Below are 16,187 nucleotides of genomic sequence, written 5' to 3' on the forward strand. Positions count from 1 at the left end.
GAGTTGAACTCATAAGTGCTACCCCAATGGGAGAAGACATCTTAAAAAGAAGTATGAATGCAACAATATTAAGGTAAATGGATGGTGTCTATGAATGACAGTGGAAGATCTGAAGTTCTGGTACATAGTCCAAAACTCTATCCCCAGTCTGAAGGATCTGCCTTGGTGCGGGGTAGCTCTGCAAGAGGAAAAGAATCCTTCTCTACAAATCCTGGAGCAAGCAGTGGAGCTATTCTGGGGCTTCTATTCCAGCTAATGGTTGGAGCAGTTTCTATAGCCTACCTACCTCCATTCTCAAACAGGCAAAAGTCAGAATGATCTGGGGAGAGAGGAAACCTCAGTTCCTAAACTGGACCCACCCATACACTGCCCACAGGGATCCTGGTAAGAGCTGAAATCTGCAAAGTGCAAGAGCTTTGCAGCCTCTCAATTCTCCTTGCTTCCAAAGGAGCTCAGCTGATGGAATCCCCCCCATTCCTGTAGTGAGGAAGCAAGTTTGTTCTTTCTGCATTGTCCTTCCCCACTCTTGTATGCCAGCTCACCACATCCTAAAGCCAACAGAAAGCTGCAGTCAGATTTTTGAGTCCAACTCTAAAACCCTGGGGAAGCTTGTAGGTTTGAGGCACCACTGGAACAGTTAGCCAGGACTATAATAACATTCTGTCTTAACATCAGCACAGCCAAGTCGTTATCTAAACAAAAATCGACACCTGAAGCAGAGAAATGGACCGCACCATTGCCAACTCTCCATCTTAGTACGAGTCTCTCAATACTTGTGAGTCTCTGCTTAAAGTCCCAGCTGTTGGACTCAAAAGATGGCAGGAGAAGCCCAGCTTTCAGTTAAAAATAAAAGTAAGTTTCTAGCCCTTGTGATTACAAGGTAAAGCTTGAAAATGTGACCAAGTTCCCCGATAGGCTCAGAAACCAGAAGGAAAACAAACTTAAAAACTCCTCCCAAAAATGTAGTCAAAAAGCTCGCGATTTTGGAGCTAAAGGGGGCTGAATCCCAATTTAGTTTTGAACTGTTGGGCTTGGCAATGCTGGGACTATCAAACAAAACATTCTCCAAAATTTAGAGACAGCCACTTTATTTTAACAGGGTCTGATGTCCATGGGCTGTACCTTAACACCCACACAGAACTAGCCGGATGAAAGAACAGTCACTACTTTTTGATCAAATAGAGACCCAACAAAAGGAGTCTCTATTTGACATCAGCAAAAGGCTAAGTTTTTTTGTTTTGTTTTCAAGCTGTGGCATTTGAAGCTTTTCTAATAAAACTTGTTGTGCCTCAAGCAAGAACATCAAAACTTAGATAGAATCAATTTATTTGCACAAATGTAAATATGACATGAAATCTTCTGGCTGTCCATATGGCCCATCTCTTCTCTTTTTGAAGCAGGATGATGGGAGCTGTCAATTAGAGGTGTGCACAGAGCTCAGAAGATAACCTGTACTTATTAAAATGTTCCGGTGGATGGAACTGTGGTTGAAAAAATGTCATTTGGGAATCATTAAACAGCCGGATAGTTGAGCGTTGGCATCTTTTTGCAAGGACAGCAAGGATTTCCTTTTTACTCAATATCCAGAAGCACTCTTGACTAACAAAAATAGACAGAGCCTAAACTTCCAAAGGTTCAGAACTGGGTACCTAGCTGCAAGTGTTCTCTCTATCAAATCCCTTGAAATCAGTAGGATCTGCCGATATGGGTACTTCTGAAAACCAGTTACCTAAATATGGATTCAGGGACCTAACTTTAGACTCTGCAGCCTGAAAATGGTCCCCATTTTACCAGCCTGGAACATGAATTCCTATTTTTTTAAATGGGATCAATTAGTTAATTACCTCATTCTCTGAGGTAACCAAATAAGCCCCTTACTGTGGGTGTGATGCCCCTAAGAGGGAAAGTGTGTGGTGTGATTTAAGAGGTGCGGTAGGACTCAGTGATATCTTAAGAAAATTGCAGTCTAGGCTCCAGATTTCCTTTGACATTAGGACCACACTAATCAAGGTTGTTGATTCAGTGAATAAGGGACTTTGCTAGTAGGTCTGGACCAGCCCTTCAATGTTTCCAATTCTGCCTTGAAGATAAGAGCCAGTCAGTAGTTACAGACACCTGTGGTCTGTCACTGAGGGATTTGAACTCGATCTAGCTTAACTCCCAGGTTGTTTAGCATAGGTGACAGGCCTCCTGGTGACTTTAGTTTAATGAGAGTTGTAGGTGCACTGTGTCTTTCAATGAGGCCATAAAGACCTAGACCCATGTCTAGTTCCTACATTTGGCTTCAGTTACCCGAGTGGTGATTCTCTGCAGAATATAGATTTAATCCTGATTTTGTTTTCAGAAACAGATAGCGCTACCAGCATAGCTACTAGCTAGCAATAAGAAATATGTGCATGCACTATCTGATCTGGTGTCCCAGTCTGCAGGGTACCTGTGACAGGATTCCCAAGGTGCAGCTTAGGAGTATGGGATCACTGTAGCCACTTAACTGTCTCCAACCTGGGCTGTCTCTCACAATGACTTGATAGTGACAAGCAGCAAACCTGTCCAGGAGCCGTTATCACTCAGCACAACTGCGTGTGGAGCCCCAAGCCCAGTGGATTGCATGAATGCTCCCAAAGACACGCATGAATCACACAAGGAAAGGCACCAGCCAAATCCCCCCAGCTCCCAGCACTGTACCTCAGGAATATACCATCTTGCACTGCTCATCTTGAGCAGTGCAAATTTATGAATTGGTTCACCACTTCATCAATGGAAAGTGGATATACATCAACCTTTGCAAACCTGAGCAGATTTGCCCCACACTTCATACGAACTCACAGGTAAAGATAAACAGTTAAACAAATTTGTTGACTACAAAAATAGATTTTAAGTGATAGGCAAAAAGTCAGAGTCAGTTACCAAAATAAAATATAAACACGTAGTCTAAACTCTCAACCCTATTAGACCGGGCAACATCTAGATTGAGCAGTTTTTCTCACCCCATTGGATATTGCAGTTCAAATTTCACCCTTGAAACCTGGGCCAGTCTCCTCTGTTTGAGTCTTAAGTCTTCTCAGTGTCCTTGTTTCTTGCAGCATAGATGGGGGCAGGCAAAAGGCCAAGCATGTGGCCACTGTGTGTGTTTTATACCCTCAGTCCCAGGTGCTTGGGGAACAGAAGTCCCGGCATGTCTGGGGGGCATTGCTGAGTCTCCAGGTAAGGTTGAGCAATTCCTCTGGTGTGGCCTCATGCAAGTGAGTCACTGCATTGTAGCTCCCTTGTTGGACAATGACTGTTGATGGGTTGTTTGACACCCCGCCCAGGCATTGGTTACAGTTCCTTGCTGTTGTCTCTGGGGAACTAATATCTGTCTGATTCCTCAACTTACAGCATGTTTTAGTGACCACCATACAACACAATTCTCATAACTTCATATGCATTAATGGTATACGTATATGGATAGAAAAATGATTTTCAGCAGATCATAACCTTTCCCTGATACCTCACATGGCCTGCTTTATATGCAAGATCACAATTATATATAAATGAGGAATATGAGGGTTATAGGGCACTTCCTCAAGGTATAGCATGTCACAGTACCCATGGTCTCCAAGGGTAGGAGTCTCATTATCCACAGTAGGTCCAGATGGATCATCAATGTTAATAAAAGGACAGCTGGGAAAACAAATTTTCCTTTCCCTATAGGCTCTATTTCTCCATAAGGGTGACAAAAATGTATACTGTGGCATATCTATATCCATGATTTCATATGCAGTCTGCCTAGTTATTTGGAGGATTTACATGGAGTATATTTTCCTATCGGGATTTTTCTGGAGCCATTATTCTGAAGTTAGTATTACAGAAAAACCCTGATGGTGTTTAAGCACATGCCTAACTTCAAGCACATGAAATGCCATTAATTTCAATGGGACTATCTGTATACTTAAAGTCAGGCATGTGAGAAAGCACCATGCTGAATCAGGGTCAACGTTTTGGTGCTCCAGTTCCTGAGCTCCCACAACAGTTCTCTCCCCCTATAGTTCTCAACTATGTGGTACTTTAAGTGGTGTCAAGTAGTGGGTGAGGACATCATCTGGTTAAAAGAACAGGTGAAATAGTCTATTAAGGCCTAGATCCTCAAAGGTATTTAGGCATCTAACTCTCACAGACTTCAGTGGGAATTTGGTACCTGAATATCTCTGAGGATCTGGGCCTAAAATACTCTCAGAGCTTGGAAAACTTCTGCAGACAAAACTCTCGTTAATGTTAATGCAGAAGGATTTCAGGATGAAGCCCTAAAGTAACCCATGCCACCTAGGTGCTGTCTCTATTTTGTACTAAATTAAGGGTTTAGAGGCCCTAACCAAGTTTAGGACCCTATTGTGCTAGGGACTATAGAAACAGCTTTTAACAAAACCTAACTCTGCCATGAACCACAACAAAAAGGGTTCATGACCCTGGAGCTGCTACTCTAGCTGAAAAGCTAAAGAAACTAAAGATTTCTGTGCTAGGTTTGTCTGCTATATAAGTACTTTAAATCTGTGTATGCACCATACATAGAAGCCTGGAAATAGCAAACCAATCCCTGTTCCACCAAGCCAAAACAAAAAACACCTTCCACAGCATTACTGACCTACATTCGACCTCTCTTCTCTGCTTCAAAGGGATGGCCCAATGGCCTGAAAATCCACACAAGAGAGGTGTAATTTCTAAAGCACACCAACATGCTGGGTGCTAACCGGCACATGTAGGGCTTGCTAGCATGCGCTAAAAGTCCCTACTGCAAATGGCCTATGTTAACGAGCACTAGGGAATTTTAGTGTGCACCAGCAGGGTCCACACTGGCCAGCTAGTGTCCAGCACATCAACATGCTTTAGAAATGGTACCTCTCTAGTGTGCAGTAGTATTAGGGTTGTCCTGGAATTAAAGATTAATCTTTAATTATATCATGTAATGAAACCTCCAGGACTACATCCAAACAAAACCGGCAGCCCTAAGTGGTATGCTGTGTAGATAAGCCCCAACACTGTGCTTGGAGATGGGCACTAGGTTGGAATATGCAACAGCAGAAAAACAAGGGTAAGCTATTTACGAGGGGAGCGATCATTTTGTTTTTATTTTTCTCATTTGTTTTTGGCCCAACCTATCAGGTGCTGTTAGAATCCTCCGTTCTAATATGCAGCTTATGGACTATCTACACTCTGAGCAATGACAATTAAAACTTTCCGGGACAAACACTAAGCTCGCCTGCTCCACAGATGTTTCCTTTTAGTTCTACTGGATTCCTGTCAGTGAAAACGTGGCAATATCTGCACAGCAATACATGGAACTCTGCATCAACCCAAATGGCAACAGGATTTGTACGAAGAAAATGAGTGTTAGTTGGGTTAGGGTGGTGCTTTGTTTTTGTTGTTAAATACATGCCTAAAAACAGAAGGCAGTGGGAGAGCCAAACCTCTGCAGGGTGTGTGAGAACAACAGCGCCATAAAGATCTGCTGGAAGAAGTTGCATCCATTGGAGTGACATAAGCTAAATATGTCCTTCTGACTCTCCCCAGTAAGCAGATTTGATGGTCCATTTGGGATATGACTTCACATCAGCAAATCTCCAAGGGCAGCAAGGACAACTGACAGCTGTTGTAATGCTTTTAGCTATAGCCACTTGCACCCCTTATTTTTGTAGGTAAGGATGTGTCGCTTATGCACTCCCTCGAATGAATGTGAATGAACAATTCTTCTGTGTGGGGTGTGATTGGATCAGTGCCTTATTCACAAAAGCAAATCCGTTATCATAGCAGCACCTCAAAACACTATGTTGGCCTTTATTTTTAATACAAATTTCAAACTTGGGCAACAACATCTGGGAGGAGGTGTGGGATTTTTGTTTGTTTTTGTTTAAAAAGGTACCTGAATAAGTGGCCTGATGGTCAAAAGTGCTGAGCTCCTGTCATTCCCATTGAAGTAAACATGGATTTAGGTATCTAACTTTTAGCCAAAATTTTTCCCAGGGTGGGTGCCTAAAGTTTCTGTTGCTAAGATTCTGAACTGTACCATGTATAGAAACTTTATTGTCTTCTCCAGTACCTACTGTTCAAAGATGCAAGGAACTCACAACTGTGGATCCTTGTACACGAGTGCATTGATTCATTAATGCCTGTAAAGCTTGTTGAGATGCTATATAACTGCAGACTATCACCACCAGATTACAAGATTCACTCTGAAAATACCTGTGGGCAACTTTTGGTACCTCACTATTAATCAATAGCATAATGGGCCAGTCAGACCAATTGCTGCTGTCATGCTGGTGGCTCCATGGCTTGAAAGGTTTGCAGCTAAATTTAGATGCTTGCTGTCATGTGTACAGCATGTTTTTTGTTTTTGAAACCTATTATGAAATACAAACATGAGCTAATTGGTTACCCCGCCCACCACACTCATCCTACCCTGCAGCTTGCAGGCTAAGAAATACACTATAGCTCAGGGGTGGCCAACCTGAGCCAGAGAAGGAATTTACCAATATACATTTCCAGAGAGCCACAGTAATATGTCAGCAGCCCTCCTCCACTCCCAGAACCTCCCACCCTTCCAGCCCTGCCAATCAGCGCCTTCCCCTCCCTCCCCTAGTCTCCTGATCAGCTGTTTTGTGGTGTGCAGGAGGCTGGGGTGGGGGGGAGAGCGAGGGCATGGCAGGCTCAGGGGAGGGGGCAGGAAGGTGTGGAGTGGGGTGGGGGCAGGGCCTGTGGGAGAGTCAGGGATTGAGCAGTGAGCACTCCCTCGGCACATTGGAAAGTTGGCACCTGCAGCTCCATCCCTGGAGTCAGTGCCTATACAAGGAGCCCCATATTAACTTCTGAAAAGCCGCATGTGGCCCCGGAGCCACAAATTGGCCACCCCTGCTACAGCCGCTAGTCACATCAAATAAGTTTTTGCACAAAATAAACCTGCAACTGAATTGTTCTATGTCAACAGACTTCATTAATGATGTGTCAATTTTATAGTACAAGGAAAAGCAATGAGATGAAAAATTTTTCTTGTGCTGGCAAAAGTCACTTTTCTTATTATAATCTTCTGCTAGCAGATACTGAAAGCCTGAATGTTATATTGAACCTGTGTTCTTCAGCACATTGAGTGGCTTCAATTTTTACCTTCCCAGAACTTCTCTTATAGCTGAATTTCAGTGGACCAAAGAGGCAGCATGGGTGATAGGGTTGCATTTATATTTATTTTAAGATGAACTCTTATCCAACAACGGGGGCAGCAGAGGGGGTAAGAAAAGGATTCATGGAGATTTGAAAGTATGTTTTTTCTAATCATTTAGAAAACATGGATATGATTTCTAATTTAACCCAAAACACAGTGGTCTGCAAAAGAACCTACAGCCCACCCCCACGGAAAGAAACCTCTCTTTCAGTTCTTAATTCTGAGTTGTGAGATGTCAAGCTAAAAATGTTAGGAAGCTTAAATAATGGAAACTGGAAAAAAAAACAACTTGGATTACATACCCCAAAGCATGTTAATTGCTTTCTGGAGGACAGCAGTGGCTTTGCCTCAATGTTTATGCAAAAGGACCATTCCAAACATCTGTATGCTTTTGGCTGAAAGAATCAGCTTCTTCAAACTATTTATTTAAACTTCTCCCTCCAGCCTTCTCTTTCTCCTCTCTGTTAAATGCAGCACATCTCATTCTTTTAGCTATGTCTGCCAACAGAAGCTGCACATACATTGTCCAAACTACTGTGACTTAAAGGCTTATGTTGTACTGTACAATTTTATCCTGCATCTACTCTCCTATATGCATCTGAATTTTGAGAACGTCAGCTAAGGAGTGAAATCAAAACTTATGAACTGATGTCTTAACTTCCTGCAAAACTTACTTTGGAACAGATTCTGCTTTATGAGATCATTATGTAGGGACAAGGGAAGTTAGATGTCAAGTGAAGAGTAAAATGCCAAGTTTTCACACTACACAAAGTTAGTCAAGATAAGACGACTGCAGCAAGTTAAAATGATCACACAAAACTGGGTGAGAACGGGCAACAAAATGGCAGATGAAATTGAACATTATGTGCTAAGTAATGCACACTGGAAAGAAATAATCCCAGCTACACATATACAGTGAGGGGTTCTAAATTTGTTTTTGGATGGTAAAGCTATCTTGACCTCATGTTCAATAGTTCTCTGAAATGGTCTGCTCAAAGTGCAGCAGCAGTCAAAAAAGGTTAACATTATGTTAGGAACAGGATAGAAAAATATTTTGTCACTATATAAATCCATGGTGCACCCACACCTTGAATATTGTGTCCAGCTCTGGTTACCTCATCTCAACAAGATACCTGTATAGTGGAACAGGAAAAGGTTCACAGAACCAACAGTGATCAAGAGTCTGGAAGTAGTTCGGTACAAGGAGAGACTAGCATTGCTTCTTCAGGAGTTATACTGTTGCATCAACTGTACAGAGGTAACAACTGATGGGTCCAAGAAAGAAGTTCATGCTGCCTGGTGCAGAGGAGAGCAGCAGTTAAACTCCCACTTCTCACCTCAATTTCATATTTGGAGCTTTTGATGGGAGTGCAGAAAGGAGAAAAGCCAGTTACAGCTGGAAGCTGAATTTGATACTTCTCTTCTGTTCACTTTAGAAGAGGAGGGAAATATGACTCTAAGGTTAAACTAACTTTGGTCTTAAATGCAAATTAGGAATTTACTTCTCAGCTATTGTTCAGAAGCACAGAGGTAGATGTCCAGTTCAAACTAACTCATGAAATCAAATGTTCTTTGATTAGATAATCCCCTATTACTTCAATTTGTTTTATCTGCATAGTGAATAAAGGAACTTCTACAGCCAAATGTGGACTTCCAGTGTGCAATTGCTCTTGTGTTTTGTAGCGACAGAAAAAAAAATTGCCACAAAAACTAATTTAGGAGTGTCATGCAAGGTAGCTGTATTGACTGTTAGATTGGTGCAATTCCTGGGTACAGAGCAGAAGGTAGTATGAAGCATTTCAAATTAATTTATTTTCATTTAAGGCTTTCCTTATGCTTTGCTAACTGCATTTAAAAAGTATCTTAAACATGGTTAGGACACAATATTAAAACCAAAAATATCCTTTATTTCACATACAAACTGACAAGATCATGCTTTGAAAAATAACTTGAAAATGTATATCTGCATTGATAAAACAACTCATCCTAGGAATCCAACCTTCTGTCGTGTTGTCCCCAGACTCTCTTCTTTGTCTAAGATCTTCTGTAGGGAAGTGTGCAACATTTTGCCTACCCGTTTTCCTGTCTGTAAGACAAAGAAGGCAAGACAAAATTGACGCATCCTACTAACAGGAAGAGAATTTCCCTTCTGTCAACTATTTTTTCCCTTAATGATTAATATACTATTGTATATTGTAAATGGCATATTGGAACTAAGAAACTGCATGTGGGGGACTCTTAACTTGATCAAAAGTTTTGGGGAAAAAACCCTCCAAAGCAAAATTGTTCAAACCAGGGGCAAATGCTCCAATTCAACAAAAAAACTCAGTGGGCCAGATTCCCTAGTATGAGCTTGCCTCTCTGTGCCAGGCAGGAGCCTCAGAGAGGCTAGATTTGGTCTGTAAATGGCCCGCAGAAAATTTCTTTTGCAGCAGGAAACTCTCCAATGGCATAAACACAGTAGAAGCAACTCCTGCACCAGCTTCCTCCCCCGTGTCTCTAGTGTAGGGACATGCTGAAAGAGAAAACACATGGGAGGAGAGCCTGCACTGACCCTCTACTGGCAAACATCTCTTAGGTATCTTACAGCAGTGGTGTAGAACAGAACTTTCCCTAGGTCTGGCTGGCATAGGATCATGGAACCATGAGATTCCCTGAGCAGAGAGGAACCTCACTCACTGTCCTTAAAAGGTCAATGGGCAGCTCAAGCTGTGGGTATTGAATAGAAACTATAGCCAAGTTGTCTGAAGGAAGCTGCTCCTCAATTTTATAACTAGAGACCCATAAAACTACCTACCATTTAATCGGGTAAGTCCAACTCTACATGGAGGCATGAAACCATAAAATGATGCAGATGCTTTGATCAAGAAGCCAGGCAATTGAGAAGGATACTACAACTCCCTCAGCCCCTTCTCATGCAGTACTGTTCTGTAACCTCAAGAGCAGCATTTGGGACAAGCTTGGGAGAGATAGGGTGGTATATAAACTATGTAGATCCACTGACCAAAACTCCCCATGTAGGGAAGGTGCAGAAGCTGTTACAATCAATGGACTGGGGTAACTTTGCAGCCCAAGGGGGTATCATGAAGTATTCTGCTCCACTCCCACACCAGATATCTAGCCCAGCTATCTCCAACACAAGGTTCGTTTACCCTTGCTTGGTGCATGGGTCCTGGATTTTGCCCACTGGCATCTCAGTTATTTCTGCCTGACTCCCTTATGATAACTTTAATCCACTAAGAGGTGTCACTATGGCACCTTTCCAAAGCTGAACCATTACGCAGCTTTCCTAAAAGCAATGTACTGGCTGGAATGTCTGTTCACCCCAAGGCTGATAATGCTGAACATTTTCTGAGCTGTAGTCAATCCACTGGAGGATATAAAAGTGTTAAGCAAAGGTTACGAAACTGTTCCATTTCACAGACCCTGTGCTTTTGGCTTTGTTTCATCTGTTCCCCAAACAGGCTGCTGTGTTGGGAACAAGACTAGTCAGACTCCCCAGTCAAAGAAAGAATTCTTTGCTTCCCCCAAAAGCCTTTTCTTATTTCAGTGAACGACACCACCACTTAAGGAGGAGAGATTTCTTTAAAACAGGTGAGGGGCAACATAACATACTGGGCTACTGAGTTAAGTTTTAACTCTTAGGCTGGCACAGGAGTCAATACTTGTTTGTACCGTACCATTTAGGAGCTTTTGTAAATTTGGCCCTAAGAAGTTAGGTGCCTAATTGCCTTTTTGAAATAGGAGTTAGGTGCTTCACCTGCTTATGTGTTTTTGAAAAATCCCATTAGGCGCTAAATACCTCTGAAATATCTGACCCTTGGTGCACACACCTTTAAATGCTCAAAGCTCCATACCAACACAGATCCTGAGAGCACACCTGTGAGGCAGGCTAGAAATTACTATTTTCATTTTACAAATGGGTATACTAAGGCACAGAAGTGAAATGACTTTTCCAAGAGCAAACAGGAGCTCAGTAGATTAAAACCCAGGCTTTAAATTACATCAAGAGAATGTAAAGTGTCATGTGTGCTTAGCACGTCATTTCCACTTTAACCAGTTGTTTTCAAACCTAACTGCAATTTCTGCATTCCTCACTACAGCTGGTCAGAAATTTGACAAAAAACATTGTTTTTCTGGAAAATGCATAGTTGTCAAAATAAACGTTTTGCAGGAACATACTAATTTTGACAATAGTTTCAGGTCCAGCACGGAACTGGGAGAGAGAACCCCCAGAATAGTTAAAAGCCTTGTGGTTAAAGCCCTCGCCTAGATGTGGAAAACCCAGACTTGAACCCAAGTCTCTTACATCCTAGCCACCACACTATTAATTCTGGAGCTGGCGTCTCTCTGCTTTCTCTTCAATGCTTCAAAAAAAGGTACGTTTCATCCCAATGCAAAAGGGGAAAGGTTTTTGAAATCTCAAATTTTCACAGGATGGGGAAACCATTTCCCATCTAGATTTATTTCTCACAAGGGCTACCTTTATGTCAAATGTGAAGGTTTTCAGAAACAAATCCAATTTTGAATTCAAGTGCAAATGAAATACAAAGCTTGTGTACAAAACTCATTTGTACATACTTTAAACGCCAAGTCTGGGCATGAGAAATTTCACACCAAAAGGGAAGCTTCAGAGAGAGGCCTAAAGAAGGATTTAAAGAGAAATTCCCAAGTCAACTTGAACTGCTGCCAGCTACCACAGCATTTTATAAATATTTTTATAGAAAGGGAAGAGGCTCACATCAGTAAAAAGGACAGATACAAAGATATTACAAAAAAATGTGAAACATAAAGTACTAGAATTGTAATGATTGCTAGCTAAATAAGTTAATTACATGAAAGACAAGTTACACAAATTAAAGATTATGTACTGTGAAGTACCAGTTCACAAGTTCCAGTTCTGTTGTGTGGTAACTGCTGTTATGTTAAAGAAGTTTCATTTTGAGTTTCAAAGGGAAATTATCAGGCTTGAAACTTGTTCTTTATGAAGTAAATATAGGATTTGTAAATAATGTTAGTCACCTTAACTTTTAAGAAGTGTTGCTAGCATGACACTACTATTTAGAAGAAAACCCAGATTATCGCAATGTCAGAGGGGACATCCCAAATGGTTTGCATAAGTGAAATTCATTCCCATAGGAATTTCAGATTCCTTGGAAGCTGCCTGGGACCTTCCACAATTCACTTTTTACCCCTAAGTTTTCAGTATCCCTTTAATTATGCCCACACTGCAATTTTTTGTATGCTCAAGATCCACTTTTCCATTATGTGAGCTGAAGTTGCTCGTCAGCACTTCTTACCTCCATCATCTCAAAGATACTCTCTGGATCAAGACTACCGTTCCCCAGTTTCTTCATACACGTAAGGGTACCTCTGCTGGTCACAGAAAGCAGCAGGCTGGCCAAAGAGCAAGCTTCTTCCTGAAGGGTAGCATCAACCACATGCCTACAACCAATCTGGAGAACCAAGGACAGTTTACTTTTGGATATTTTAAGTTGTTTTGTGTCCAGATAATTATGAACTTACTGGGTGATGGAATTAGAGCACTGGAGGTAATTCCACCAAACCATTAACCTGTCAGTTTATCTGTATGTTACAATCCTAAGAAATATAAATACTGTCTGATCATTGGTTTTGCTCATGTGTTAAGTCACTGCAGCGGTGTCAGTCATTAAATACAACACCTTGACATAGGACATTGTAACTGCTCACAGTGCAACGTTATTGTAAGTGCATGCTTATAAACGTACTATGTATATAGGATAAACACGCACCTTTGGCCATTTGACCTACATCCTGACTCAAACTAAATTCCATGTGGATGAATTAACATTCCAAACATCTGGCAATAGCATGAAGCGCCTTTAAAATTTTATACATATATTTTTTAAAAAAAGGATCAACTTTTCAGCCAAAGGCTTCTTTTTCTTCCCCAACTGTGGAATTTTATTCACAAAAGTTACACATGCCTAAGGCTCTGGAGAGGTGAGATTCAGTCTCTACCTCAGGTGACAGCTTTTATTATTATTTACATAACACTTAGAAAACAGAATAATTTGCATGACGGCATGCAAGCTGTCTCATAACCAAGCCAAGGAAAGTTGATATTATGGCAATTGCTGTGTGGTTGGAAAAATGGGTGGATAAACAAACAGATGCAGCAGTGAATTAAGTGGGATCTCTCTCTTTCTCTCACACACACAAATTCACTTTATAGAGAATTTAAGGAAACAGTGGTACTAAGAGGGAGAGTAGATCTAACAGCTATGAACAAGTTCAGCTTCCTGCTCTGAGTCCCTGCTGCATGTAGGTCACTTAGCTTCTCTGTGTCTTAGTCCCTCTATTTGAAAAAAATGATGGCAATAATTAGGGCCCTACCAAATTCACGGCTATGAAAAATGCATCCCAGACCATGATATCTGGTCTTGTGCTTTTACCTATACTATACAGAGTTCACAGGGGAGACCAGCGTTTCTCAAATTGGGAGTCTTGACCCAAAAGGGAGTTGCAGGGGGGTTGTAAGGTTATTTTAGGGGTATTGCCACCTGTACTTCTCTGCTGCCTTCAGAGCTGGGTGGCTGGAGAGCAGTGGCTGTTGGCCAGGGGCCCAGTTTTGAAGGCAGCACTGCCACCTGCAGCAGCACAGAAGGAAGGGTGGCAATACCAGACCAAGTCCACCCTTAATTCTACTCCGCTGCCTTCAGAGCTGGATGGCTGGAGAGTGGTGGCTGCTGAATGAGGGCCCTGCTCTGCCTTCAAAGCTGGGCTCCCAGCCAGAAGCTGCCACTCTCCAGCTCACCAACTCTGAAGGCTGTGCTGCCACCCGCAGCAGCACAGAAGTACCACAACCCCCCCCTACAATAACCTTGGGATCCTCTCAAAACTCCTTTGTGGGTCAGGAACGCTATAGGCACAAACACTCTGAAATTTCAGATTTAAATATCTGAAATCATGAAATTTACTCTTTTAAAAATCCTTTGAGCGTGAAATTGATCAAAATGGACCATGAATTTGGTAGGGCCCTAGCAATAACGCTTACCTGTCTCGCAGGGTGTTGGTAGGCATAAGGTTAGCTCCATCAACAAAGTTTCTGTTTCTTCAGTGGCTCACCAAATAGGTGTCCAACATTTTAAATGGCTAATGGATATTATGTTAGCATATTAGAGAAGCCAATACTAGTGTCCACTTCACTATCAGCAAGCAGCTGATGGATGGATAGTTAATTGTTTCAGCCCAAGAATACAGCAGGATTAGCTATTGCAGATTCCCATGCCAACAAGACATACAACTTGAGAGGGACATGGAACACTCTCTCCACAAAGATTTCCTTCTCCACCTCCCAAGTCAAAAAATAAATTCAAGGATGGAAGCCAAGAACTTATTTTTAGTATGGGGGTATCTCATGGCTCTGGTCATCAAAGAAAAGATGGTTTCTCCCAACCCAAAATGGCAGGTCAGTTCTTGTAGCCAAAGTCTATAGAAGACTCAAAAGCTAAATGAAATAATTTACAGACTTCTCCAGGCTTACTTTGCTTAATGTGATGATACAGGGTACATTCTCCACATTAAGTCGAATACAGTCATAAGGGTCATCAGAGAGCTCAATCTCTTTTGATCCTTCTTCATCGTCCAAAACACGCACTTTGGGTATCCTATTGAAACAGAAGCATATGCAAAACTTACTGGATATTACTTTACCACTTTCTAATCTGTTATGCAGGCCTGCCCCATTCCTACAGAAAATAAAGCTGTTAAGATGTCTAAAGATAACTTTTTAAAGAAAGGGAATGCAAATGAAAGACTACTAAAAACCACCAAAACCAAACACTTCCATTTTAGTACTGAAGGATTTTAGTCTTAAATCTAAAGAATGCTTCTGATCTCCACAGTCACATCAGTTAATGTTAAAATGCGTATTTTGTTTAAACATACCCCCAAGTAAGTGATCAACTATACATGGTCAGGGCTTGGGGGAGAAACCAATGCCCACATGGCAAGAATGAGTGCTTACAAAAATCCATTTCTTCAGCATTTAGATTAATTTAAATACTAAGCTTCTTGTTGTTGCAGTTACACAGCTACACTATGAAGCAATGTTGTCACCTAGGGTCTGCAAATGGCAACTTCTCTGGTTTTGCTGCTGCTGCTAGCTTAACTCTGTTCCTGCTCGGTTAAACTAACAAGGCTCTGATCTTGTTTCAGTGCTACTATCCATAATCCTGGGGGGGACAGTGAGACTCATGCAAATTTTGTGTTGCTGCTAATGCTTGGAAAAGCTATGACTAGAAGTAGACATAAGCACTAATGTTATTCAAGGGGGAAGGAGACTAACTACTGGGGGGAATGCTAGAGTGGCAGAATGCTTTCCTCACCAGTTGAGAGATTCTCCCCCACCTCTATAGTACAACCTCCTGCTTGCTAGTAGAGGTAGATATGAAAAATAGAGCCATCAGGCAGAGTCCTAAGAGAAGCTTCAGTAGAAATCCCAGCATCCTCCATAAAAGCTGGGATGTTAGGGGGCTGGACCTCTCACAAAGGTGCTGATTTAGCTGGTTTGGCTCTCAACCTTCAAATTTCATGTCTACCTCTGCCTAGTAGGTTTAGGCCTTCAACTAGTGTCAAGAAGTATACAGTCAATTTCAGTCCTTGTGCTAGACATCTGCCAAATAGAAATTACCCCCTCACTTTCCTGATCAATTCCATTATTCCTATCTGCCACAGCAATGAAAATCAAGAGGCACATGTTTGGAGAAGTATATAGGATAGGATAACCTTGTATAGGTGAGTGTTTTAGGACCCATTCCCCCACTTTGGAGGAGTCTAATCAAAAGAAAGAAATGAATTCTTCAGACCTCTTCATCCAGAACAGATTTTACACATTATTAAAGAGGGATTATATATACTTTCCCCAAATCCTTTGTTCAACATACGAAGTAATGCCTGAGATCTTTGATTTCACATATTACTTAAAATGTGAATGTGAAGATTAAGTCTCCAC

The 16,187-nt window shown here is 41.6% G+C and overlaps 1 protein-coding gene across 1 annotated transcript in view; it reads right to left on the reverse strand.

Moving 5' to 3' along the window:
* Window positions 1–9,075: 9,075 nt before the first annotated feature.
* EXOSC7 (exosome component 7) overlaps window positions 9,076–16,187 on the reverse strand; it is a 46,237-nt gene continuing 39,125 nt past the window's right edge. Inside the window, exons 6-8 of the mRNA XM_032782483.2 lie at window positions 14,718–14,841; window positions 12,490–12,645; window positions 9,076–9,275 (exon numbers count right to left, since the gene is read on the reverse strand). Of these exons, the coding sequence (XP_032638374.1) occupies window positions 9,171–9,275; window positions 12,490–12,645; window positions 14,718–14,841 (385 nt within the window). The 3' untranslated portion in view covers window positions 9,076–9,170. The remainder of the gene's footprint in view (window positions 9,276–12,489; window positions 12,646–14,717; window positions 14,842–16,187) is intronic.

Source organism: Chelonoidis abingdonii, chromosome 2, assembly GCF_003597395.2.
Source record: "Chelonoidis abingdonii isolate Lonesome George chromosome 2, CheloAbing_2.0, whole genome shotgun sequence".
NCBI classification, from domain to species: domain Eukaryota; kingdom Metazoa; phylum Chordata; order Testudines; family Testudinidae; genus Chelonoidis; species Chelonoidis abingdonii.